The sequence below is a fragment of the Aspergillus clavatus genome, genomic scaffold (genome assembly GCF_000002715.2).
Source record: "Aspergillus clavatus NRRL 1 1099423829805 genomic scaffold, whole genome shotgun sequence".
NCBI lineage: Eukaryota > Fungi > Ascomycota > Eurotiomycetes > Eurotiales > Aspergillaceae > Aspergillus > Aspergillus clavatus.
This window is the reverse complement of record NW_001517094.1, coordinates 2,204,327-2,229,476: the sequence shown is the minus strand read 5'-3', so window position 1 is coordinate 2,229,476 and position 25,150 is coordinate 2,204,327. Positions and strand designations below refer to the sequence as shown.

The 25,150-nt window shown below is 52.1% G+C and overlaps 10 protein-coding genes across 10 annotated transcripts, besides 25 other annotated features; 7 read left to right on the top strand and 3 right to left on the bottom strand.

Annotated features, from left to right (window-relative positions):
- Nucleotides 1-732: 732 nt before the first annotated feature.
- Nucleotides 733-1,844, top strand: gcy1 (putative glycerol dehydrogenase Gcy1; the record flags this gene model as incomplete). The annotated part of the gene is made up of 4 exons (XM_001269266.1): nt 733-755; nt 849-977; nt 1,043-1,291; nt 1,349-1,844. 4 exons carry the CDS (start codon nt 733-735, stop codon nt 1,842-1,844), a joined length of 897 nt encoding a protein of 298 aa, XP_001269267.1.
- A 637-nt stretch (nt 1,845-2,481) lies between these two features.
- ACLA_025570 (uncharacterized protein) lies at nt 2,482-3,909 on the top strand (the record flags this gene model as incomplete). The annotated part of the gene is made up of 2 exons (XM_001269265.1): nt 2,482-2,534; nt 2,589-3,909. 2 exons carry the CDS (start codon nt 2,482-2,484, stop codon nt 3,907-3,909), a joined length of 1,374 nt encoding a protein of 457 aa, XP_001269266.1.
- A 9-nt stretch (nt 3,910-3,918) lies between these two features.
- Nucleotides 3,919-3,958: a microsatellite.
- A 1,668-nt stretch (nt 3,959-5,626) lies between these two features.
- On the top strand, nt 5,627-7,124 carry ACLA_025560 (glycoside hydrolase family 6 protein; the record flags this gene model as incomplete). The annotated part of the gene is made up of 6 exons (XM_001269264.1): nt 5,627-5,889; nt 5,952-6,205; nt 6,261-6,398; nt 6,465-6,722; nt 6,780-7,021; nt 7,080-7,124. 6 exons carry the CDS (start codon nt 5,627-5,629, stop codon nt 7,122-7,124), a joined length of 1,200 nt encoding a protein of 399 aa, XP_001269265.1.
- A 616-nt stretch (nt 7,125-7,740) lies between these two features.
- Nucleotides 7,741-7,940, top strand: ACLA_025550 (uncharacterized protein; the record flags this gene model as incomplete). Its single annotated transcript, XM_001269263.1, has 2 exons — nt 7,741-7,797; nt 7,830-7,940. The coding sequence occupies 2 exons, from the start codon at nt 7,741-7,743 to the stop codon at nt 7,938-7,940; spliced, it is 168 nt and encodes a 55-aa protein (XP_001269264.1).
- Nucleotides 7,941-8,051: 111 nt separating this feature from the next.
- ACLA_025540 (casein kinase II subunit beta) lies at nt 8,052-9,007 on the top strand (the record flags this gene model as incomplete). The annotated part of the gene is made up of 2 exons (XM_001269262.1): nt 8,052-8,441; nt 8,507-9,007. The coding sequence occupies 2 exons, from the start codon at nt 8,052-8,054 to the stop codon at nt 9,005-9,007; spliced, it is 891 nt and encodes a 296-aa protein (XP_001269263.1).
- A 448-nt stretch (nt 9,008-9,455) lies between these two features.
- ACLA_025530 (arylformamidase) lies at nt 9,456-10,375 on the bottom strand (the record flags this gene model as incomplete). Its single annotated transcript, XM_001269261.1, has 2 exons — nt 9,456-10,221; nt 10,281-10,375. The coding sequence occupies 2 exons, from the start codon at nt 10,373-10,375 to the stop codon at nt 9,456-9,458; spliced, it is 861 nt and encodes a 286-aa protein (XP_001269262.1).
- Nucleotides 10,376-10,841: 466 nt separating this feature from the next.
- ACLA_025520 (putative eukaryotic translation initiation factor 3 subunit EifCh) lies at nt 10,842-12,170 on the top strand (the record flags this gene model as incomplete). Its single annotated transcript, XM_001269260.1, has 4 exons — nt 10,842-10,849; nt 10,911-10,950; nt 11,039-11,508; nt 11,591-12,170. 4 exons carry the CDS (start codon nt 10,842-10,844, stop codon nt 12,168-12,170), a joined length of 1,098 nt encoding a protein of 365 aa, XP_001269261.1.
- Nucleotides 12,171-12,689: 519 nt separating this feature from the next.
- On the top strand, nt 12,690-13,967 carry ACLA_025510 (putative mitochondrial carrier protein; the record flags this gene model as incomplete). The annotated part of the gene is made up of 3 exons (XM_001269259.1): nt 12,690-12,719; nt 12,844-12,999; nt 13,104-13,967. The coding sequence occupies 3 exons, from the start codon at nt 12,690-12,692 to the stop codon at nt 13,965-13,967; spliced, it is 1,050 nt and encodes a 349-aa protein (XP_001269260.1).
- Nucleotides 13,968-14,375: 408 nt separating this feature from the next.
- On the bottom strand, nt 14,376-21,552 carry ACLA_025500 (uncharacterized protein; the record flags this gene model as incomplete). The annotated part of the gene is made up of 5 exons (XM_001269258.1): nt 14,376-15,704; nt 15,767-15,882; nt 15,940-20,389; nt 20,445-21,242; nt 21,307-21,552. 5 exons carry the CDS (start codon nt 21,550-21,552, stop codon nt 14,376-14,378), a joined length of 6,939 nt encoding a protein of 2,312 aa, XP_001269259.1.
- Nucleotides 16,606-16,721: a microsatellite.
- Nucleotides 16,774-16,879: a microsatellite.
- Nucleotides 16,935-17,032: a microsatellite.
- Nucleotides 16,964-17,032: a microsatellite.
- Nucleotides 17,813-17,836: a microsatellite.
- Nucleotides 17,845-17,875: a microsatellite.
- Nucleotides 17,845-18,322: a microsatellite.
- Nucleotides 18,082-18,112: a microsatellite.
- Nucleotides 18,319-18,433: a microsatellite.
- Nucleotides 18,496-19,261: a microsatellite.
- Nucleotides 18,597-18,745: a microsatellite.
- Nucleotides 18,650-18,745: a microsatellite.
- Nucleotides 18,878-19,030: a microsatellite.
- Nucleotides 18,883-19,030: a microsatellite.
- Nucleotides 18,937-19,438: a microsatellite.
- Nucleotides 19,163-19,261: a microsatellite.
- Nucleotides 19,168-19,261: a microsatellite.
- Nucleotides 19,394-19,502: a microsatellite.
- Nucleotides 20,611-20,697: a microsatellite.
- Nucleotides 20,753-20,844: a microsatellite.
- Nucleotides 20,891-20,911: a microsatellite.
- A 195-nt stretch (nt 21,553-21,747) lies between the features above and the next one.
- Nucleotides 21,748-21,776: a microsatellite.
- A 404-nt stretch (nt 21,777-22,180) lies between these two features.
- Nucleotides 22,181-22,204: a microsatellite.
- A 396-nt stretch (nt 22,205-22,600) lies between these two features.
- Nucleotides 22,601-22,650: a microsatellite.
- A 1,454-nt stretch (nt 22,651-24,104) lies between these two features.
- On the bottom strand, nt 24,105-24,731 carry ACLA_025490 (putative ribonuclease H1; the record flags this gene model as incomplete). The annotated part of the gene is made up of 1 exon (XM_001269257.1): nt 24,105-24,731. One exon carries the CDS (start codon nt 24,729-24,731, stop codon nt 24,105-24,107), a length of 627 nt encoding a protein of 208 aa, XP_001269258.1.
- Between the last annotated feature and the right edge of the window lie 419 nt (nt 24,732-25,150).

The window sequence follows — 25,150 nt, the reverse complement described above, 5'->3', positions numbered from 1 at the left end:
GCCTGTCAGGGTTAGGTTGAGTTGGCTGAGAATCCAAAATTATGCGCATACTGAGTAATGCTGTCAAGTTGCGAAGCTTTTGTGATGAGCCCCAGGGCAGAATGAAGGCGGTAGACCTCTTCTGCTAGCCACACCGCCTTTAGTTTACCCCGAATGCCTCTAGGCCGCTTTAGGCAGTTAGTCGCCTCCGGCTTAGTCAATATCGTCATCAAGTCCCACCGGACTTTTACCCATGTTGCTACTCTCTCTAAATACTATATACTAGACGCAACAAGCACTCCTGAGTTTGAATATCTTAAGACATTGATGGAGAGCTTATCCTTGGTTCTTTCTGATTAGCAACAGCTCTGCGGTTGTTGTTACATCTGATTCTGGTACCATGGAGACTGGAAAGAGAAGGCCCCTCACTCTCACCCCCAGTCAAGAGATATCCTTTGGATCCCCGCCCCCACTGCATCGAGAGGGGCAGCCTGATATTCTGATTACTGTGTACTTAGCACTTACTAGTACTATGGAGTAGAGCTACCCCTCCACCATAGTTCGCAAATCGCGTCATAGCCATGCGTGTTAGACCTGCTTTGGCTGTTCAATAATCTGTCATCTGTAGCTGAAGGCTCGCTGCCCCTTACTTATAAATCCGGCTTAATCCCCTCAACCATCAGTTTACGGTGTCTACAGATTTGCATTGCAATTAGGAGCACTAGCTGGCATCCTCCCCGTACAATCGTCAAAATGTCCACTCTCGAACATACCAAGTGCGTGGCCCGGTAGACTATTTGCGCCTGAGATGGGGCACAGAGATGATAACTTTGAGCATGAAGGTTTGCTAACGAATGTAAAACTCACAGGAAGACCTACACCCTCAATACTGGTGACAAGATCCCCGCTCTGGGTCTTGGTACCTGGCAATCTAGGCCCAACGAGGTCAGAGAAGCTGTCAAGAATGCTCTGCTGAAGGGTTACCGCCACATTGACACGTAAGTTTTAGATTGGCGCAGTTCACTGTACCAAACAAGACTGGTGTTGATCGATCACTCTTTAGTGCCCTTGCCTATGGAAACGAATCCGAGGTTGGCCAGGGTATCCGGGACTCGGGTGTCCCTCGCGAAGAGATCTGGCTTACCACCAAGCTTGACAACACGTGGCATCACCGGGTGCAAGACGGTATCGACTCTTCCCTAAAGAGCCTTGGTGTGGATTACGTCGACCTCTACCTCATGCACTGGCCCAGCTCGACCGACCCGAATGACAGGTCGAAGCATCTTCCCGACTGGGACTTCATCAAGACATGGTATGCATTGTGGGTCTAAGACTCTGGCATGCATTGTTGCTAACAAGCACCCTCTAGGCAAGAGATGCAGAAGCTGCCTGCTACAGGCAAGGTCCGCAACATCGGAGTTTCCAACTTCGGCATCAAGAACCTGGAGAAGCTTCTCAATGACCCAAGCACCAAGATCGTGCCTGCAGTGAACCAGATCGAATTACACCCAAACAACCCATCGCCCAAGCTTGTGGCCTACAACACCTCCAAGGGCATCCACTCCACAGGCTACTCTTGCCTTGGCTCCACCAACTCCCCTCTGTACAAGGATCCGACTCTTTTACAGATTGCTGAGAAGAAGGGCAAGACCCCTCAGCAAGTGCTTCTTCAGTGGGGTCTGCAGAAGGGCTGGAGCGTCATCCCCAAGTCTGTCAACAAGGAGCGCATTGATAAGAACTTTGAGCTGGATGGCTGGGATTTGACTGCCGACGAGGTATACCAGCTGGATAACCTCAAGGACCGCTTCAAGGTCTGTGGCGATAGCTGGCTGCCTATCAAGGTTTTCTTCGGTGATGACGAGTAGATAATTTAAAGAAATTGATGTGCATATCATAAAATATACAGTTGCATATATATATATATATATTTCTGATCTTAAACTACGATCGCTTGATTCGTATCTGTCGGCTTCATTGAAAGGATCAATTGGCTAGATAGACTCCTATTTAAATCCATTATCGAAATAAGAATTCTATTCTGTGTCGACTTCCAGATCAATGGATCTGGCTGTCCCACCAGTATCTAAATATGGAGGATTTTGCCAAGTGGGAGTGTGGGACAAGATTGACTACTATCATCTTAGTCAATTTCTAAAAATGAGGTCATACAAAAGAAGAAACGACTCTGTGTTATCCCGACTCAACTGAATATTAATTCCACTATGGATGAATTATCCTATAGCACCTGAAATATGATCGACGATTCGATCTGATTCTTATTCATCCCCATTATCATTCCCCAGTGTGCAGTGGCAAATATGCCTCACCAATGAGCACGTGGCGTCAGCAGATCATGTGCTGCACCGCCACCATCGTTTGGTGTCCCTCATTTCCAGGCATCATTCATTGTTGTCCATCCTTCTTCCACCTTCACTATCTCGAAAGGTATGGCTCGTCTATCCTTCGAGTCTCAATAGATTCATTACTCTCCTCTCCTTCAGGATGCCACCCTCCAGTGGGCACCTGCTGCTCCCCAAGTTTTGGAGAGTAGCAAGGTAAGATCACGCATGCCGCTATACTTCGGTTGGTTCTCTCTAACTCTCTGCCAGGTTTGCCTATGTGAAGGCTTTGAAGGCCATCAGGGCAAAGATCCCTGAGCCTGCTCAACAATTATCGCTTCGGCTTCAGCCAGCTTACGCACGCATTCCTACCCGTCAGCCCATTAGTCGGGCTGCCGCTATCCGCCAATCCCGCAGTGGCCGCTACTTTTCCACTCGCGCTACAGGTTCCTTTTTCTCCTCCCTTCGCTCAGGATTTCAGGGCGATCGTGCAGCTTATCGTTCGTCCCGTGTTGCGTCCAACATCAGTCGATTGACCAGCAGTGCGCCTTTTGCGTCGACCCTTCGCCCTAATCTGACCGGTGGCACGCTTGGCCGCACAGCTGGGGGCTATGCCGCCGGTGCCGGTCGTATCGGTGGTGCGCGATATTTCTCACATGGTCCGGCCTCCCCTGCGCAAGTTATCAACAATGTGTCGATGGGAGTCCGCGCCTTCTTCCTCTCAGGCCAGAAGGCCAGGTTCGACGGTATCGACCCCATAACCGGGCAGAAGAGATACAAGGCTGTGAGCACACTTCAAGACCAGGCCGGGCGTAAAATGGCGGCGATTCCCCGCATGGCCCCTGGCTCTTATATTGAATTTCAAATCTCTCCTACCATTACCGCTTTCGGTTCCCAGACAAAGGCTACTTCCAGTGGTCTCCTTGACCAGGAAACCATCAATCCGGATCTTCTGGACTTCTTGTCTGCCGACTTCGCACGTGCTCTGAAAGATTTAGCTGCTGTACTCAATGACCTGAAGCGCTTATCGGCACTAGGTGATTTACCTATCCTGCTTCATAACAGGTCGACCATTCGGGTACGGTTTCCAGGGTGTGATGTCGAGACGGTGGAGCGGTTGTGCGACGAGGTTGGGGTGCAGCGAGGACGGGTCGTTCAGGATGAGGACTTCAATGTCAAAACTGGAGCTGACCTCGCTCTTCTCTTTCCGTTCGCTCCCAGCGTACCTGCCTCTTCAGTCACCGAGGAGTACTTCTTTCGGCAAGGGCCGTCGGACGGTCAGTCTCCGGATGAGGTTGACTGGCAGGCGATGATGACCCCTGAGAACAGAACAGAGTGCTCGCCTGGGAATCCTGGGAAGTCGAGTAATGGGCTCAGTTTCGAGGATTCTCCAATCTTCGGCGAGAAGAATCCTTGGGTATCATCATCCTCGTCAGGATACTCGAGCATTAATGTTAGCGAACTTGGGGATCGTGCATTCTTTCCTGAGGTATCCAGCCATGGCATTCCCGAAAGCACCTCGGAGTATGAAGGTGTCGAAGGCATACACAGATTCATAGCTGTATGTGACCGTGCCGGGCACTATCATTGATTTAGCACGTTTTCTTTCTTTCTTTCTTTTTTCTTTTTTTTTTGTTTTTATTACTTGATACTCTCCAGACTTTGACAGTCGTTACATTGCCTTGTCGGCTTTTCTTTGACACTCTCCTAACAAATTGATACCAATGAAGAATTTCAATGAATGCCGCTCTTGGAAGTAGATAACATAAAATGAAAGCTCAACCTCAGTTAATTTCATTGGATTAAGCCTCCTTTCCCCGGATATCGATCGGAATATATCCAATTAGGGACTAGGTCGTCGCTATTGACTATCGACGATTGACCTGAGGGTGGCGCAACGCCATCCATCTATTTTCTGAGCCTAATGACGCCAGCCATTTTAGACGCTTGAGGGGGAAATCGCTTTCCATATCACACATCTGGGAAAACGCTCCTCTTCGATTCATCTCGACGCATTTTGCAAAGTCTCGAGGAGTCGCTGAGTGAATGAAAGCAGAGTAATTATGTGAGCATGAAGATCGTCATGTCTGCCAGTATCTACTTCTGCACAAAGGCATGCCTCCCTATGGGGATTCGGTCCGTCAAACCGAGCAGAGGATCAAGTCTTGAGCATTGAAACAATCGAGATGAATATCCTCTTATCATAGTCCGCATCTTGGTCATGGCGCATGCGGCATATACTTTATTTGTCCTTGACGGTTACTGAATATCTGTCCAAATCGATGATGTGATCATCAGGCATTGTGATTTGTGACTTTGATCAACCCCAGGGGTGTTATCCTGAGAGATCGACATCTCGGAGGATTTACTGGCGTCTCATTGAGAAAGACGTTGTCTCCCCCCCGCTCTTCCTCTCGCTCATAAGTCATAACCAAACTGTCCAGGCGCCAGAGTCTATGCTCTGTTACCCAGAAGAGGAAGATCGTCATCGTCAGCCTTAAGTTGAAACAGACCCTGTCTGGGGTTCTGGACTAGCATTCAACCCCGCGATTTTCTGCATTTCTGCTCATTCACATTATCCTCCTTCGTTACTTTGCTTCATTTCGTCCGACAGTTTTCCCGTGGACATGTGCACGGCCTCTCGTTGTCTGTCTACGTACCCTACTCCGTACAGCTTGTGGTTGTTTTGTCAATGCCGCCAAGATGTGTCCGGCGACTGTACCTGGATATTTGGAGTGTGCATGAGGAATCTTAAGGCTAGACATCTGAGGATGCGGCATGGCAGTTACCGTGCTCAGTCCGGCTAAAGGTCATGACCCCGTTCAATGCACGGGGATGAACTAGACGCTGGAGAGCATCTGGGAGTCCTGATAACTCCTGGGGCATCATCTCGCATTCTGCTGTTATGACGATCATCAAGTTCCGAGCCTTTTCAGGGACGGAACGTCCATAATGGGTGAAGAGGAGCTGGTAAATGACGATGCCGTTCCTAGCTGATACTAAGAGTAGTGAGGCAAGCATAGCATATGTCTTGTCCAGAAGCCTTTCTTCACGCAACTAACTCCGCTTGTATGTCGGTTTTAGCCGAATCTCTACACTCAGCTCCTGTGTCTTCTCCAACAGATGGCAATAGACCGAAGGGGATGCTGTGAGAATGTGTCGACGAGAATGGATATAAATTGATCTCGAAGTCCCTCGGGATCTGCTTTCACTTCAACCAGCAAGCGTTTCTTTTGACACATCGAAAGGTCTAACGAACACTTCAGCTGAGTCTTTTCGAAGTCGATTACACTACGCCTCCCGTCAATATGCGGTCTCTTCTCACTCTTACCCCCCTGCTGTTCTCTGCAGTGAGGGCTCTGCCTCAAGCAACTGGCACTCCCACCTCGTCAACTGGCGCCACGAGCTCTCCTGCCCCTACCGCGTCTGGTGGTAATCCTTTCGAGGGTTATCAGATGTACACCAACCCGTACTACTCGTCCGAGGTGGAAAATCTTGCGATTCCTTCCCTGACTGGCTCTTTGGTCGCGCAGGCAAGCGCTGCGGCGAAGGTCCCATCCTTCCTCTGGCTGTAAGTTCTGATTCTGGAATGAAAATTGCACATGAATCCGTCTCTAACACAGACACAATCAGTGACACGGCCGCTAAGGTCCCATCGATGGGCGAATACCTTGAGGGCATCAAAGCGCAGAATGATGCCGGAGCCAGCCCTCCAATTGCCGGTATCTTCGTTGTTTACGATCTTCCTGATCGCGACTGCGCCGCCCTGGCCAGTAACGGAGAGTATCTCATTGCCGACGGCGGTGTCGAGAAGTACAAGGCATACATTGATTCTATCCGCAAGCACATTGACAACTACTCGGACACTCAGATCATCCTCATCATTGGTAAGTCTGTGCCGGAACCGGACGAAGTATGTTTTCACGCCTGACCATCAAACAGAGCCTGACAGTTTGGCCAATCTGGTCACGAATCTGAATGTGGCCAAGTGTGCCAATGCCGCGGATGCCTACAAGGAGTGCACCAACTATGCTCTGAAGACTCTTGATGCTCCCAACGTTTCGATGTATCTCGATGCTGGTATGTAGACCGTTACTATTTAGAAGGGACTATCTCCTAGAGGCCTTTGCTTATTGCGATGTGCAGGACACGCCGGATGGCTGGGATGGCCCGCCAACATCGGCCCAGCGGCCAAACTATTCGCAGGCGTGTACAAGGATGCCGGCTCGCCCAAGTCTGTGCGTGGTCTCGCGACCAACGTGGCTAACTATAACGCCTTCATTGCCAAGACATGCCCGTCATATACTTCGCAAAACGAGGTTTGCGACGAGAAGAGCTACATCAACAACTTCGCTCCTGAGCTGGCCAGTGCCGGATTTGACGCGCATTTCATTGTTGACACCGGTTAGTATTGGTTCGATTATACTAGCCTGACTTCTCTAACCTGAGAACTTCTTCCAGGCCGCAACGGAAAGCAGCCAACCGGACAGATCGAATGGGGTGACTGGTGCAACGTTGTTGACACTGGCTTCGGAGTCCGCCCTACCACCGAGACTGGAGATGAGCTGGTAGATGCTTTTGTCTGGGTTAAGCCCGGTGGTGAGAGCGATGGCACTTCGGTCACCTCTGCTACCCGCTACGATGCCCACTGTGGTCTCGAGGACGCCCTGAAACCTGCCCCGGAGGCCGGAACCTGGTTCCAGGTATGTTCCCAAAGGAATCCTGTTGCAATTGTGGCTGTACTGACTTTTCGAAACACAGGCCTACTTCGAGCAGCTTCTCAAGAATGCTAACCCCACCTTCTAAAGGACTGCAACGGCTCAAGTGGTAGATTGAATTCTGATTCTCTTTCTGTACATATCGTCCTCAACAGAAGCTTCTGGCCTTCTTGTATATAGCATTTGGATCTGGTGACTGTGCCATCAGCATTGAGGTGGATTGAATAGTGCAAGTGATATCTTTGAAATCATTTGGGGCATGTGAAGCATATCATTACTAGTTATTATAGACCACAGAGTTGCACTTTAACCCACAGACAATCCCTTTATACAGCACTGGAGAATAATGCAGGCGGTGATGTAGATCCAGCAGAATGTTCACCGCCGACCCCGCGCTAACCAGAAGAGTGCGATCCACTGATAACACTTGAACGAAATGGAGAAGAGACACACACTGAAGCTACTGACTGACTATCTGCTGATCATCCTATATCGCTCCTACTCACACATCTGCACGGTTGCAGTTTCTCTCCAGACCTTGAATTGTCTATGCTCTGAGAAGATAATCTCATCGCTGTACGGTTCTGAGAGCTGTGTTGCTCTGCGGCTGTTCAATCCCAGCACCCTCTCAGGAACTGCTACAGGCAGAGCAAAATAAATACCACCTCTTTCCCCCGTTTTCCTCGAATCTACCCGGAACCATGATGGAGGATTTCAACAGCGAGACTGACAGTGACTATACTAGTTACTGGAGAGATTGGGTAAGTTTGGCAGTCATTCTGTACTTTTTCAGTGTGGGAGGGGTGATTGCGGCTTGGGAGTTGAGGATGAGGGGACGGGGCAGCGGCTGCGCACAGTGCTGTTGCAAGTGAATCTTGGTGACAATGGACATTGCGGCTGGTGAGGAATTTGAGCCGCTCATAAGGGACTCAAATCTTTCACCATTTCACTTTTGCGCACCAGCTTCATCTCACTGAATGATCCGCATCCTATCCTCAAAACCCACACCTCCATCATGCCTGAAACCTCCACCGAAGACCAGGAGCTTCACGTCGATGACCGTGCCAACGAGTCGACCGAAAGGTTCCTGAGTCTCTGCTTTTATGGACCGATTCCTCCTCTTCCCTCCAGTGCTCATTGCTCACAATTTACTTTCCAGTTTATTTCCTCCCGTGGGAACGAATATTTCTGCGAGATCGACGAGGAGTATCTGACTGATCGCTTCAACCTTACTGGCCTCAATACCGAAGTTCCTTACTACCAGTATGCGCTGGACCTGGTGACCGACGTCTTCGATCTCGATGCGGATGACGATCTACGTGAGCAAATTGAGAAATCCGCGCGCCATCTCTATGGCCTTGTCCACGCCAGATACATTGTTACTACTCGTGGTCTCGGAAAGATGGTATGTCCGCGTTGTATCTTACGGAATGATTATTTTAGCCAGCTAACACATCTGTCGCGTGTCAGGCCGAGAAATACAAGAACGGAGACTTCGGAAAGTGCCCGCGTGTCCTGTGCGAAGGACAGCACCTCCTTCCGATGGGCCTGCACGATATCGCGAACATGAGCACGGTCAGACTTTACTGCCCCAAGTGCGAGGACATCTACAACCCCAAGTCCTCCCGTCATTCCTCCATTGATGGCGCCTACTTTGGCTCTTCCTTCCACAGCATCTTCTTCCAAGTGTTTACCAACTTGGTTCCTCCCAAGAGCATCCGTCGCTATGAGCCCCGCATCTATGGGTTCCGCGTTCATGCCAGTGCTGCTCTTGCGCGCTGGCAGGATCGCTACCGCGAACAGATGAGAGACCGTCTGAACGAAGCTGGCGTCGAGGTGAAGTACGTGGAAGACAACGAGGTTGAGGATGATGATGAGGAGTCTTCTGAGGGGGAGGCTCAGCGCACCGAGACCAAGGGAGAAAAGGTCCTCGCCGACGCTGCATCGGGACGTATGGACCTCGGCAACTGACCGTGTGTCATGCCTCATTGATTTTGATATCTCCCGTCGTACTCCACGATCGGCGCTTCTCCGCATTGCATTCCTGGGGGACGTGGGTTATCTTTTTTTCTTATCAGTTTGGGTTTACCCAAAATACCAGGCGTATGACGGAGTTCTCATTTGCTGATTCCATGTATTTCTCGATGATGATGATGAACACTGGGTAGGCGTTGGCGAGTTTTGAAAACGGCCGGCCTTTCTCCCTTCTAATGTGTACTACTTTTCTATCCTGCCTTTATTTTAGGATCTCCTCGGGACATCAATCGAATTAGCGCAAGGATTTGAAGTTTGACGAGGATCAACCGCCAGCGAGGTATACCTCCGTAGTTGTTGTATTGCATCAAAAACCCAGAGTGATTACACTGAGCAGCTCGTTATATGCATGGTACTGTAAGATTGTACAACACTACGAACACATCTACAAATCATTGAGCTCAGCAAGCGTGAACGCAATCGCCCTCGCGAGCTCGTCACCCTTCTCCCAGGCATCATCATGGTCACCTTCAAGGGCGAGCGTCTCCACCCGTCTCTTGCCACCTCCATGTTCCCAGCGACCAAGGACCCGTTTCATTGCTTCCTGCTGCCCAGCATCCACAAGCCCATCGCCCGACGACCGCGCCAACACAGCCAGACGCCCAGTTGTCCACCCGCCCTCGACACCACCAGAGCCCTCAACAGTAGCCGGCGACACGGCATCCCACAGCGTTTCATCGGACCCAAAGGCCCCTTCGATGAACTCCTGATAGGCCGAGATAGCCCGATGGGTATCCCGCAGAAGCCGTAGATCATATATACCCGCCATTCCCAGGATGGCTGCCGGGGCCGCACCGCCCTGCAATGCACCCATCACCGATTGAAAAGCCAATGTCGCGCCGGCGCTATGACCAACGAGGATATATCTGCTCCCGAACTTGTACTTTTGCTGCAGCAGAGCCAGAGCGGCCTGTACGTCGCGCAGGTGGTCGGGGTGTTGGGCATTTCGGTATTCACTTGGTTGGGTATGTTTGGGATCCTGGGGGTGGTTTGGATGCGGACTCAGTCTGTACTCGATGGAAGCGAAGGCCGCGATGTGTGGCAGCGTCGTGGAGGTGTACTCTGGGGATGCGGTGAGGATGGACTCGACAGGGGCCAGGTAGTTGGAGGCTGTCTGGGTTGGATCTCGCCAGGCTCCGCCGTGGATTAGTCTGATTCGCTAGCTATTAATGAGAGCGCTTTTCGTGCTTGCGAGGTGGTGGATGTGTACATCACCCAGTAGCCTGTGCTCGGGTCTTCCGATACGGTAGAGACAGTGATGGTTTGGAGGCTGTGGTCTCCGTACTGTAGGATTTCTGTGGGCATTGTTATGAGGTTGAGACTGGAGCTGCGAATCTGATCGTTAGGTATATAGATAGTAGACTGGAAGTACAACAGGAAGTTATTATTGATAAGAGGGGCAGTTCGGACGAAATAGAATGCTACTTGAGGGTCCCTGCCGATTACAAGCGATAGTTAATCCTCATGGTGTGGAAGGCCAATACTTTCAAGGGTAGAAGTAGGCCCATGTTGGTCATACAGATTAGCCAAGGCGTATCGTCAAAATGTGATATCTACAACGATATCAACTCGATTATACAGAGAAAAAGCCAAGGTCATGGAGCATCACAACTTTGTTGTCGCTGTCTGTATATCTTCCAGACGGTGTCTTGGCACGCTAACCGTATATGGCCTTAGGCGGTGGGAAATTGTTCAATTCCATCCACACAAACCATCGCCGTCTATCAACCATCGTCGGCGTCAAAAGCTTTCCTAGAGCAGCAGCATCAAAATGGCGGAGTAAGTATTCATATCGCTGGAAATATTGCTTTGAGATCTTTCGACTGATGGCATCCGACAGGAAAGAAACCCCCCTTACGGCCGTCAAGGTGGAGGCCTTGGTATGTTCATTTGCCCCAGAAAAAACCCACCCCGCCTCAAGCAGGGTGGATGAAAGGGAGAAATCATGCTCATTCGACGCGTTTATAGGTGGTCATGAAGATTATCAAGCACTGCTCTCAGACTTTCCCAACGACAGCGACCGGTTCGATCGTTGGTATGGATGTTGGTGGAACCCTGGAGATCACGAACAGCTTTCCTTTCCCCGTCCTCGAGGTGCCTTCCGAGTCGCACTTCGAGAATGCTCCTACCAACCCTGCTGCCGCCGCTCCTCGCGCCAAGGGCAACGCTGCCTACCAGGCGGAGATGATCCGTATGCTTCGGGAGGTTAATGTCGATGCGAACAACGTGGGTTGGTACACGAGCGCCAACATGGGCAACTTTGTCAACATGAACGTTGTCGAGAACCAGTTCTTTTACCAGAAGGAGATGAATGAGCGGACAGTGGCTCTTGTGCACGACGTCAGCCGCAGTTCTCAGGGAAGCCTGAGCCTGAGAGCCTTCCGTCTGTCTCCCAAGTTCATGACTGCTTTCAAGGAGAACAAGTTCACCTCTGAGGAGTACGTTCATATTCTTTTTTGCGTTGGCATATCGCAATCACGCGATTCGTTGGAATCGATCTGAATACTAACGGTGTGATAGGCTGCAAAAGTCCAACCTGAGATACCAGGATATCTTCGTTGAGCTTCCTGTCGAGATCCACAACTCTCACCTGATCACCTCTTTCATCCACCAGCTTCAGACCCCCAACATCCCGACTCCTACGGAGCTTCCTCCCTCTCTGGCCGCTCTGGAGTCCGGCCCATTTGTCAATTCGACCATCCTCGCTCCCAACTATGACAACCTTACCCTCAGCATCGACCCCTTCCTGGAGAAGAACTGCGACCTTCTCCTTGACAGCATGGAGACCCACCACACCGAGACCAACAACTTCCAGTACTACCAGCGCTCGCTCGCGCGTGAGCAGCAGAGAATCAGCGCTTGGCAACAAAAGCGCAAGCAAGAGAATGCCACCCGCGCAACGCTCAAGCAGCCACTTCTGCCCGAGGATGAGTGGCAGCGGCTGTTCAAGCTGCCTCAGGAGCCTAGCCGCCTGGACAGCATGCTGAACAGCCGGCAGGTGGATCAGTACGCGCGCCAGGTCGACAGCTTTGTTTCGGCTACGACCGGCAAGATGTTCGCTGTGAAGGGAAATCTGTTGCCTGGAGAGACCACCAAATAAGGGTGTGGCTTGGCTGTTGATGATTTGACTCGAACTGTGGGGAATTCTGGGACTTGCATGACCTTATGGCGTAGGCAGGGAAAACTTCTTCTATCTGAATGTTAATATGTTTCCTGTTTGCTTATTCCAAATTGATGAATAGAGTTACGGGTACGACCGAGAGGATTCCCTTGGACGAGCGTACGCTCATCCACCTGTTTATCAATGTTTGGAAACTTCCATTTCCGAACCCTATTATCAACCTGGGATTCTTCGATGCCTGAGGCTGCAAGCTGCAACATACCCTAACCTGTGCTAGGGTACCGCTGCGCACGTGAACCATAATGATCTCATCATTTATCGATGCAATCGATAACCCGATTAGATAAGATAATTAGAACATCCTCAAGCAGTGCGACAGTTGTCGACTGAAGTGTTTCCTCTTATGAATTATGTGGTTCGGAATATCCATTCTTCTGCTCTGATTCTCCTTGACTGCATTATATAGACTCATCATAGACCATCCCACCTTCGCTCCTCATGTATAACAGTAACTTCGACATCTGGATAGTAAGTTCCGTCGCATCGTGCCCTCGATACGTCATAGACATCAGGGGCACTACGACGATCACGACATCTACCTAGAAGTTGTGCCTGAACCCGTGCCTGGACGCGCGCTGAAACCCAAATCTAGGCCGGAGCCTTCGCTGCAGTGACCGTGGACTTGGTCGTCTACCCGGTGGATACCCTCAAGACCCGAATCCAAGCGCCCGACTACGACCGGCTATACAAGGATGCGCGGACGGGGGCAGTGCGCCGGAACGTCCTCTTTCGAGGCCTATACCAGGGGGTATGGAGCGTAGTTCTCTCCACGATACCGTCGTGTATGTTGTCCCCCCACCCCGATCTGCTCTTCTCCGCCGCGGAACCGTGTGAGGATCCCCGACTAAAAAGGATGTGGAGGAGGGGCGGGAAACAGCAGGAACCTTCTTCACGACGTACGAAGCAGTCAAATACACGCTCACCAACTCCTCGACGCACACGCACCACCCAGACCACAACCGGCTGCCCTTCACGCACTCGCTCCCGCCGCCCGTCATCCACGCAATCTCGTCCTCGACCGCCGAAATGATCGCGTGCCTGATGCTCACGCCCGCGGAGGTGCTCAAGCAGAACGCGCAGGTCGTGGACCTGCACCCGGGCGAGGGCCCACAGCGGCAGCAGGCGCGCCACGCGATGGTGCAGGTGCTCTCGCGGTTCCGGCGGCGGCCGTGGAAGCTGTGGAGCGGGTACACGGCGCTGGTGGGGCGGAACCTGCCGTTTACGGGGCTGCAATTTCCGATCTTCGAGTTTGTGCGGTCGCGCGTGGTGGCGGCGAGGCAGCGGCGGAAGGATGCCCGGGGCGAGGACGTGGAGCGGTGGAATCCCGTGCTGGAGAGGGCGGTGCTGACGGGGATGTCTGCGTCGGTGTCTGGGACCATTGCAGCGGTGGTCACGACGCCGATTGATGTGATCAAGACGCGGGTGATGCTGTCTGCGAGTCTGAACGGGGAGAATGGGAATGCGGGCGGTGGTGACGCTCAGAAGAAGGCGAGTCGTGGGACGCTTGCGGTGGGCACGGAGATCTTTCGTAATGAAGGCATTAGGGGACTGTTCAAGGGCGGTGCCATCCGAGCCGGCTGGACGGCCATCTCGCTGAGCATGTACCTGAGCATGTATGAGGGAGGCCGCTTCTACCTGGAGAACAGACGGCGAGAAAAACACGGATTGAGTCCGCGGGAGGAAGTTGGGAGATCGGGAGATGAAGCTGCTATCTGATCGTCCGGTGGCCTTGCTAGGTGGGCCGTTGTCTATGCTTCCGATCTCATTGTATTATCTTGGTCATCATTTGTCTGAAATAGCGTTTCTGTAAGACTAGATCTGTTGCGTATAGAGCCAAAGAGTTCCCATGTTTCCATCACACTCTCGAATCATTGCAATCTCAGCGCTTGCAGAGAAGAATGTCAAATATCAAGGGTCAAGCAGAGTAAAAAATGAATTGCAGCGCTAGTCATACATCAAAACATCACAGGCTTGGGTGAGTGGGAGATCAAAAAGGTCACATATCATCATCGGTATCATACTGTCATCCAAAGTTCATTCATTCCAAATCATCTCTATCAATTCGTCAAGCCAAGAGCTCGTCTCAATATCCACTGTCGGTTATTTGTTATATATCATCGGTTTTCACAGACTGGTCAGTTTCTTGAACCAGCTGGACATCTTCGCGCCGGAGGTGGGCGGCGGCATAGGGGGATAGCGGGCGTCGTATGATCTCATCCCGCGATCCCGTTCGTAATCGCCGCTGCCCGAGCTGCTCTTCACACGACCCTCGCGCTTCCTGGCGCGCAGGTCCTCGATCTCGTCATCATTGAGACCGGGGTATCTGGCTCGACGCCGTGCCCGTCGGCGCAACACACGACGGGCCTCCTCGTCAGATGAGATTGAGTGCGCGTTATGATCACCTGGGGGTAGGGGCTCGTCGAGCATTGTTGGTACAACTGGGGGCGGTTCGGGAGGCTCGAATGCCTGTGAATCAACCCAGGATGTGGTCTTGTCCCGGCGTCCGCCGGACATCATGGGCGGCGGCCTCATCGGGTCCGGGGCTCTCGATCTCCGCCGTCTCGATCTTTCGCCTGCGTCGCCGGATCGGTAGGATCGGTGGGGCCGCGGCTCCATATCTGGTTGGGGGTCAAGATAGTAATCTTCCGGGGCCCTTTCATAGGGATAGGCAGGTGGAGGCCGCCGTTTGGATCTGGGAGCGTATGCCGGGTTGTTATACATATCTTCCTCCCGCTGTCGTCTCCGCTCCCGACGCTCTGCCGCTTTGGCTTCGGCCAATGCTTCCGCCTCCCGAGCCTCCTGTTCCTCCTTGGCACGCTGTGCTTCGCGCGCGGCGCGGCGCGCTCGCCTTTCCTCACGCCGACGTTCTTCTCTCTCCTCCTCTTCGCGGACTTGTCTTTCGTATAGTTCGCGCTCGCGGGCCTTTTCCCGCTCCCGTCGCCTGGCCCGTCTCTCCTCAATTTCGCGAGCCTCGTCCTCCCGGTACTGATCGGACGGCGCGTGGCGAGAGGAGCGGTAGCCCCTGCGTGCTGCTCTCCGAGCCTCAATCTCTTCTATGTCGGCAGCCGGCGCGCCCCCAACCGGACCGCCGTCGGTGACAAAGCCATCGGCATCGACATCAGGTCGGACGGAGCGTCGTCTTCTCTCTTCCCGTCTCACACGTCGGGACTCGTCGCGCTCCGGCTCCGTCATGTATCTCACGTCGTCATCACGATAAGAACGTGACTTGCGACGTTCTGGCATCTCGGGACGCGTGTTTCTGCGCAGAGATTCAATCAGGCCCATGAGACCTCCTGATTCCTGCTTCTTCGGCATGGTACTAGAGCGCTTTACGCGCCGTTCCCGCGAAGGCGCCTCAACAAAGGCAATGTCATCAGGACCAGACACTACGTCTGGCATTTGATCAGGCTCAACCATGACCGCATCATCCATTTCATCCGGTCTGGACCTTGCCTATTGAGAGAAAGAGAGGTTAGAAACCGCGACGCAGTTTGAACAACGTGGAGTTGACTTACCTTCCTACTAGACCTTTTCCTAGAGTGCCGAAGCTCTCTCGAGTCTTCGAGGCCATCCACGTCGTCTCTGTCCACCATTATGATATCGTCATCGACAGCGTACGGATCACGAACACCTGAGAGCCAAGCATGTTAGACGACATCGGCAATGCTCGTATACGACCGTGACTTACTAGATCTTCTCCGCGTTCCGCGCGGCCTTTCCCTGTGGCGCGATGAACCGGGCCCCATCATCCTTGCGGCCTTGTCTGGCATCTCGGGCCTGTCATCCGGTGGGGGCGTTGGGAACGGGGCGTCTTCCATCTCGAAAGATGGTCGCCTAGATGCATGTTTAGATGCAGAGGCACCATGTCTGCGTGATGACTTTGTTCTGGTCGGCGGCGGAGGAGCACCAAGAATGAAATTGGAAAAGGCGGCCGCTCGGCTGTCTTTAACCTCTCGACGTTTGTCCTTATCAGAGGCCGACGACTTCTCTCCCTCGTTATCCGCCTCCTTGCGCCTTGAATGCCTGGTCGACTTTGACCTGATCATTTCATCGGGAGAGGCTTCTCTTCGGCTCGACCTACCCTCCTTGTGAGCCGATCTTTTGGGCACAGGGGTAGCATTCCAGAAGCCCCACGAGCCAACACCAGGGGCGCGCTCAACGCGAGCACGATCCTTCTTGACCGATTTCTCACGGGCGACAGGCTCAGGTGGGGGAGTAGGAGGATTACTAGCGACGACATCAGGCGCTTCAGCATCAGGAGGGACGTCCTCGGCTGGTGGGACCTCCCTGGTCGCCTCGACCATTTTGGATTTGGAGGCTTTCTTAGGCTTCTTCATTGCTTTCGGCTCATCCACAGGCTCTGGCTCTGGCTCGGGTTCAGCTTCTGGCTCCGGTTCGGGATCCTGTTTCTGCTCAGGCTCAGGCTCTGGCTCTGGGGCGGGCGGCTCAGGCACAGGCTCCGGTTCAAGTGCCTTTGCCTTCTTTTTCTTCTTCTTCTCAGTCTTTGGCAACGGAACTGGGGCAGGCTCGGGCTCGAGTTCACGTGTAGCTTCAGGTTCGGGCTCAGGTTCTGGTTCTGTCTCGGGCTCTGGTGCCGGAGGTTCAGGTGCTGGCTCAGGTACAAGCTCAACAATCTTTCCCTTTTTCTTCTTCTTCTTCTCAGCCTTCTTTGACAAAAGAGCCGGTACGGGCTCGGGCTCGGGCTCGCGCACAGGTTCAGGTTCAGGTTCAGGTTCAGGTTCAGGTTCCGGCTCCGGCTCGGGTTCTGGCTCAGGTTCAGGGGCCACCGGCGGGGGTTCTGAGTAGTAGTCATCAAAAGCATCCGGGAAGCTTCCAGGCACAGATTCTCGCGAGATCTTCCGCTCTTCCACGGGCTCAGGAGCTACTTCTATCACAGGTTCCTCTTGCGGTGGCTCTGGAGGGGGTGCTGCTTCTGCCGCTTTCGCCTTCTCCTTTTCTGCTCTCAACCGTTCTTTCTTCGCTTGCTCAAGGGCTTTAATACGCTCAGCGACCGAGAGTTTGACCGATGACTTGGTCTTGGATGTGACAACAGAGGGCTTTGTTGGCGGCGCGGCTGGCGCGGCTGGCTCGTCAACGACTGGCGCCTCAGGCGCCTCAGGCTGGGGTGCATCCCCAATGTCTAGAAGCAAGTTCGTCGGTGGATCTGGCGCAGGTATAGGCATATGATCGTGTTCCAGCTCAGATTCCTCTGCGGCCTCGATGATTTTCGGTTTCTCCTCCGAATTCTTCCTGGTGACCCTGGGCTTCGTGCCCATTGTAGCGGCACCAAGCGTTGCCCAGAATCCCCTGCCAGCCTTGGCGGGAGTTTCCTCCATTTTTCGAGTTCCTTTGGAAAATCTGAGATCATCCCATAGGAGATCTTCTGCGACATCCTCAGGAATTGGAGGCTCAGGATCCAGCCCCAACGATGGGGGCGTGGGTGCGGGAGGCGGAGGGTCATCCGCAATCTTGTTCTTCTTGGACTTTTTCTTCTCTTTCGAGGAACTCCATATTCCCCAGCTTTCCTCTACAACGGGTTCTTCCTGCACAACCTCTGGAGCTGGTTCCGGTTCTGGTTCCGGTTCGACAATAGGCTCTGGCTCCGGCTCTGGCTCTGGCTCTGGTTCAATAATAGGTTCTGGCTCAGAGACTGGTTCAGGCACGGGTGCTGCAGATGGCATATAATCCTTATTGGGAATGGGAAGGCCTTTCTTCATTAGAGATTTTTCCCGCCTCTTACGGTCTTTGGATGATAGATTTGCCCAATTATCATAGAGAGGGTCATCTGGAAAGGCAGGTGCTTCCGGTTCCGGTTCTGGTTCAATAACAGGCTCTGGCTCCGGCTCCGGCTCCGGCTCTGGTTCTGGTTCTGGTTCAATAACAGGTTCTGGCTCAGAGATTGGTTCAGGCACAGGTGCTGCAGATGGCATATAATCCTTATTGGGAATGGGAAGGCCTTTCTTCATTAGAGATTTTTCCCGCCTCTTACGGTCTTTGGATGATAGATTTGCCCAATTATCATAGAGAGGGTCATCTGGAAAGGCAGGTGCTTCCAGTTCCAGTTCCGGTTCTGGTTCAACGACAGGTTCTGGTTCAACGACAGGTTCTGGTTCAACGACAGGTTCTGGTTCAACGACAGGCTCTGGTTCGACGACAGGTTCTGGTTCGACGACAGGTTCTGGCTCAGGGACTGGTTCAGGCACGGGTGCTGCAGATGGCATATAATTCTTGTCAGGAATGGGAAGGCCTTTCTTCATTAGAGATTTTTCCCGCCTCTTGCGGTCTTTGGATGATAGGTTTGCCCAGTTATCATAGAGAGGGTCATCTGGAAAGGCAGGTGCTGCTGGTTCTGGCTCCAGTTCGGGCTCCGGCTCCGGCTCAGGCTGCGGTTCAACAACAGGTTCCGGTTCAGGTTCAGGCTCAGGTTCGGGTTCGGGTTCAGGTTCAACAACAGGTTCTGGTTCGGGTACTGGCTCGGGTTCAGGTTCAGGTTCCGCAGGAATTATGATATCCTTGCCGGGAATAGGTAGGCCCTTCTTCATCAGTGATTTTTCTCGCTTCTTCCGGTCTTTGGATGATAGGTTTGCCCAATTGTTATAAAGGGGGTCATCTGGAAGGGCAGGTGCTTTTGGTTCAGGTTCCGGCTCAGGCTCAGGTTCGGGTTCGGGTTCAGGTTCAACAACAGGTTCCGGTTCAGGTTCAGGCTCAGGTTCGGGTTCGGGTTCAGGTTCAACAACAGGTTCTGGTTCGGGTACTGGCTCGGGTTCAGGTTCAGGTTCCGCAGGAATTATGATATCCTTGCCGGGAATAGGTAGGCCCTTCTTCATCAGTGATTTTTCTCGCTTCTTCCGGTCTTTGGATGATAGGTTTGCCCAATTGTTATAAAGGGGGTCATCTGGAAGGGCAGGTGCTTTTGGTTCAGGTTCCGGCTCAGGCTCAGGTTCGGGTTCGGGTTCAGGTTCAACAACAGGTTCTGGTTCGGGTACTGGCTCGGGTTCAGGTTCAGGTTCCGCAGGAATTATGATATCCTTGCCGGGAATAGGTAGGCCCTTCTTCATCAGTGATTTTTCTCGCTTCTTCCGGTCTTTGGATGATAGGTTTGCCCAATTGTTATAAAGGGGGTCATCTGGAAGGGCAGGTGCTTTTGGTTTAGGTTCCGGCTCAGGCTCAGGTTCGGGTTCGGGTTCGGGCTCAGGTTCAACGACAGGTTCCGGTTCGAGTTCTGGCTCAGGCGCGGGCTCAGACTCAGGTGGAGGTGCTTCCTCCATAACCAGTAGGGTCTCTTCGACAAGGGTGTCCGCTTTGGACTTCTTGTCTTTCTTACCAGACACCCCCCAAGAATTGTCGCAGTTATCTTTGGGAGGGGCAGATGGCTCCGCGGGGACGATCGTTTCGAGAAGCCCTTTCTTCTTTTTGTTACTCTTCTTGGTTGAAACGCCCCATCCCCAGTCATTGTCATCAGCCATCTCAGAAGCCTTTTCCTCCTTCTGGTCGTTGAAATCCACCACAGGGTCACTGGGCTTGGGTTCTTCAATCACGGGTTCAGGAGCTGCTGGCTCCTCGACAACCTGGGTGAGCCCCTTCTTCGCCTTACGCCGCTCCTTCTTAGAAAGACCAGCCAAGCTGCTGTCCTTTTCAGGTTCTGGCGCAGGAGCTGCTACCGGCTCAGGTTCGGGCTCAGGCTCGGGTTCTTTGGGAAGTTCCTCCAAAGTGCCCTTCTTGTTCTTCTTCTTGGAGCTAACCGCCGTGAAATCAGGCCAGACGTCATCTTCCGTCTTCTTCTCTTCCACAAAAGGGGGTTCGTTCTGCCCGGCACCTGTCGAGCTTCCGAAGTCTCCGAGATCGAATCTACTAGGGGGGTTTGATGAGCCTTTATTGTTGCTAATGGTCCCCCAGGGGTTAGTATCCTTGGCAGAATCGGAGTTGCCGTTGTCATTCATAGAGAGCGAGTCCAGCCCCCATTTGCTAGGTGTGCTTCCGGTGCTCCAATCTTTGCCCCAGCCACCGAAACCAAAACCGACACCACCATTGTTTGCAGGAGGGGGATCGAGGCTTAGATCCAACTGCGGTACACCATCATTCAAATTGATGTCCTGGAAGGAATTTGAAGGTGCCTCGGCGGCAGGTGGATCAGCTTCCTATGAAGACATTAATTTAGGAGGCTTCTTGAACCGTAGTGGAGGAGTATCATACCTTCCCCTTCTTTTTCTTCTTCTTGCTCTTTCCGACAGTGGCAAAGCTCGGCCATGTGTCCTCACCACCTCCGTCTGCTTCGTCAGCCCAGCTGAGGTTATTCGCATTGGCAGTTGCCGCGGCCGCTTCTTCTGCCGCTTTTCGTTCCTCCTCCTTGGCCTTCTCTTCCTCCTCTGCCTTCGCTCTCTCTTCCTCCTCTTCTTTCGCTTTCCGTTCCTCTTCCTCCTTCGCTAGGCGCTCCTCCTCTTCCTTCTTCTTCTTCTTTTTATCTTTCTTGCTGCCAGTGGTGTTCCAGGCATCCCAATCATCGCCTCCCCCGTCGCCGTCACCACCGTTACCGTCTCCGCCATTGTTCCCGTCGCCAGGATCCCCGCCGTCATTTCCTCCATCGCCTCCATCGTTGACCTGCTCATCAGGGTTATCCTCCGGGGGCGGTGAGCTTTCTTGTGGTGGTGGTGGTGGTGGTGCCCCTCCTCCACCGCCGCCGCCGCCTCCACCTCCAGTCTTCTTCTTCTTCTTTGGTTTGTGCTCTCGGATACCGTGAGGAGTGTCGAAGTCAATGAGTCGGGAGCTGGCTTTGTCATCGGTTTCTCGTGTGTCCTTTTCTGGCGCAGAGTCATGGATTAGATTCTTCTGGTGTGCTAGCGGTGACAGCGTATCGTAACCAGGAGGTAACTCGTTGATGGCATCCTCGTAGGAGGGTGGGGGATGATCGTAGTCTGGTGGATCTAATGTGTCGAGACAAGCATCCAAAACTAGTATTGCTGATAGAACAAGCTCCTGGCAATTGTACCGGTCCTATATAATATAGCCTATCAGTAATGTCGCCCATTATTGATGGTTCGAGATTGCACAGGTGTACCTGCTCTGAGATCTCGGGTATCTCAATGCGCCTCTCATACTCATTTTCAGAGGGTGATTGGCGAGGACCGGCGCGGTACGTTCTTATTCCCCCCTTCCCGCCTTCACTTCCAAACCAGCCTGGCTTCTCGTCGACTTGGGCGATAGCTCCATGGCTGGCAATGAGATCGTGCATGATGGACAAGGGTAAGCCGGCTTTCGAGATAGTTGTAATTCCAGCATGATGGGCCGTGCGCATTGAATCCATCCTGCGCAGTGAACGGTTTTCGAACGGTAACCCGTCACTCCGCTATAGTCCACTCATGGATACGGGGTGAATCTCTAGACCAAAGCCTCAGGGGAGAGGCAAATGATCGGGTCTCTGTAACTGACGAGCGCAAATTCGAGAAGATATCTGCACTCACAATGATACCAAGGACGTAAATCAACTTGAAGCGTTGGGAAAAAAAGAAAAAGAAAAAGAAAAAAAAAGCCTCCCTGTAAAAAGATACACAAGAGATGCGTCCCGGTCAAGGTTGCACTATGTGGAACGCAGAACGAAGTACTCCGTAGTTAAAAGTCCAGCTTGGGATCAAGTCGGCGGGCGAAAATGCGATCGGATCCCACCTTCAAGAGGAGGGAATGTCAAGTTCCAGCAAGGAGAAGACAGGAAGTCAGAAATGAAGGAGAAGAAAGTTCAGTCGAGAATCGGAGAAGCAGGGATGTGACGAAAGACCATGAGGATGGTGACCGTGAATGAAGCGGTGGGAAAGATGGAACGCAGGAGCGCAAAGTGCAATGCGATTCGAGGAGATGGTCTTGTGAAGATCAATCTCCCAGCGCGGATTGGACCAAGTTGGTATGGATGGGCTGCAGCAGGAATGCAACTAAGAGAGGTGTGTGTGTGTGTGTGTGTGTGTACAGTAAGTACTCAGTAGTTCTCTGGATTGTGTTCTGTAGGTAAGCTGTAGTCCAGCTCTGGCTGTTGTGAGAGGGGATCACCGTTGGTGGTTCGTACAGAAAGTGTCTTAAGATTTCCTCCTCGTTTTTCAGAATGAACTTTTTTTTTTTTTTCCCTCTCTCTTCTTTTCTCTCAATCAGTCGATCAGCGTGTCCAGTCAGAGACCGGAGGATTATGGTGAACGGAGTATAAAATCTGCAAAGCGGTGGCTGGGAAGAGAGTGAGGGACCAACGAGGTTGAAGTGCTAGGATGATTGGCATCCAGTTAGCATTGACTGTCGATCCAATCACCAGCGAACTGACCATACATGGAAGATAGTAAAGGAATATTGAAGGTAGTCAGTAGGTTGATGTTGTCTGTTGTCTGATGTCTGATGTCTGATGTCTGATGTCTGATGTCTGATGAGCAGATGAGAGAGAAAATGTCACGCAGGGTCAAGCCAGTCACCTAGGCTAGGTACCTAGTTCCCATATGTAGATGGAATGTTGGTTATCGATAACGAGTGTCCTCCCCTCTTGGACTGTAATAATGGATTGAATTGAAATCAATTGCAGCAGTGAGATGCGCAAAATAGGGATCTACCTCGTACTGTATATCTGGATTATGTGCATAGAGTATCTACTATCTACAATTTCAGTCTGTTTGTTGTTGTTGTTTCGAGTCAGACTCATACATCCAGCAAAGGTACGGGGACTGTCATGGTCTCACGTTCCTTGGGACTCGGTGCCCGGTGGAGCAGCTTAACGGGCACTGAAGAACCATGAAACAATCTACGATTATTATTATTAGTTATTACAATGTCTTTCTGTTTCTCTACGTTCGACAACAACATCTTCGGTCAGAGCAGAACAACACCAGGAGTCGTCCCTACTATTGCATTGATATTACACCTCCCACATGACCACTCCGGAGTCTTTTCTTTCTCCCTCTCCCTCTTGAGTTTCTTGACACTTCTGACACACTTCGTAGTAACTTCCTAATGCATGCAACCAAAAGGCATTTCGGGCAGCAGCAGGATGGAATCGATCTCCATTCCGCGGCCTTCTATTCGTCCTACACCCCATAACCATTTATCCTCGGATAACGAGGCTTTTGCTCCAAAAAGAAAAAAAAGGAAAGCTGGCGGATTCTGGTGTTGTCCATCTCCTTCACCGCATCGAAGGCAAAGACTCGGTCTCCGCCTATGAAAGGCCGTCGCGCGCAGTTCGAGACCCTCATCTATGCAGTATCCTCTCAAAACTACTTAGGTAGTTCCATATCTGCATTCTGCAATCTGCACCCTGTTTGACCCGGTGCAACGAGCCTACGTCTCCAGAACTATCTAGTCCACAGTTCACATCACAACTAGACTCCCACAGCGTTGACTCATAATCTGGAATCTTTCCAAGTCCCAACAGATGCACTGCACGGCCATTCCCGTTATCCCCGCTACGCAACATTATGCAGGCCAGTTGAATACAATTGAGAATCCTCATACGATACGAATAGACCGAGATACAAGATGGATCCGTCGGATGTTTGTTGGGATCGTTTGATCCCGGTACACCTCTTCCTTAATTGTGAGGCAATTTAGACCTCCGGTCTGATCTATCATGATGTATACAGTAGATCCTCTATGCTCTGGAAAGATCATCACCATGTAAGTAGCATTCGACAAACTGATTCATCGCTCATATTGCAGCCTCAGATAACACGACAGAAAAAAAGCATGCTAAGTGTATATGGTCAATAATTTGATACAGTTTCAGATCACGCATCCAGATCCTTCCCCCATCGTCAAGGATAGGCAGACAGTAATAGACACAACACAACCCAACATGCGTTTTGCTCTGCTGGCATACCATGGCAGTAAGGGCCTTCAATGAAGTGCATCTTTTGCCAGACCATCCGCCATCCGATTCATGGATCGAGGTACGAGCCAGAATTTGACCGATAGACCTTGGGCTTCCCAATCCTCGATGTACTCATCGATCATCCTGAAGTACTCAAGATTCGTGACTGGCATTCCGCGGTAATTTCTCCAGCGCTGGTTCCTCCAGCTGGGAAACCACTCCGTTATGCCTCGCACCATATACTCCGAATCTGACTTAATCACGACCGTAGACAGCCGATCGCCCGCTGGATGTGCACAGCTCACATCGTCTAAATTCCCCAGGGCCTCCAGACAAGCCTGCAGCTCGGCCACCTGGTTCGTTTGACGGTCCGTGGGATCTAAGACTATACCGGTGTTGAAGTAGTTGTTGGCGCCCCAATATACGCCGAGGGACGCACGAGCTTGGGCCCTGCCGTTGTACAAACATGCGCCATCAACCGCCACAACGATACTCTTGGCGTAATAGGCAGGGTAGCGTGTAAACGCGGCTCTCGGTTGGGGACTCGCAAGGTGGACCCAAGGGTCCATGGATACTTCGATATCTGTTGAAGCCATGCCATCCGGGTAGAATCGATCAGGGAGAAATCGGAGATCAGCATACGAAGTCCTCATATTTGAATAGGGGGCCGTTGAGACCGTTGACCTGTTCCCTCGGCTGCGAGAATTGGTCAAGCCAGGCTTGCGTGCTGCTTAATACTCGTTGCCAACTCCAGGATCCTAGTCATCATCAGTTACTATTCGGCGTAATGAAGTGACTGATGAATTCCAGCCGCAACCTCTCAAGGAAGGGACCGTTTATTTGAGGGCACAGTACCTAGTGGTAGATTTTACCCGACGAGGAGAAACAACGCTTGCTCTTTCCCTCTGCTAATATCTCCACACAAGCTAAGGTATTGCTCAAACTGCTAGATCAGGTTACTCTGAGACAGCTATAGATGTAGATGTAGAGTTTGAGCCGAAGATGAAGAGATGAAGAGACGAAATAAGGGGACGGGGGACGGGGGCACGAGAAGTCTTGAGAGGAGGAAGAG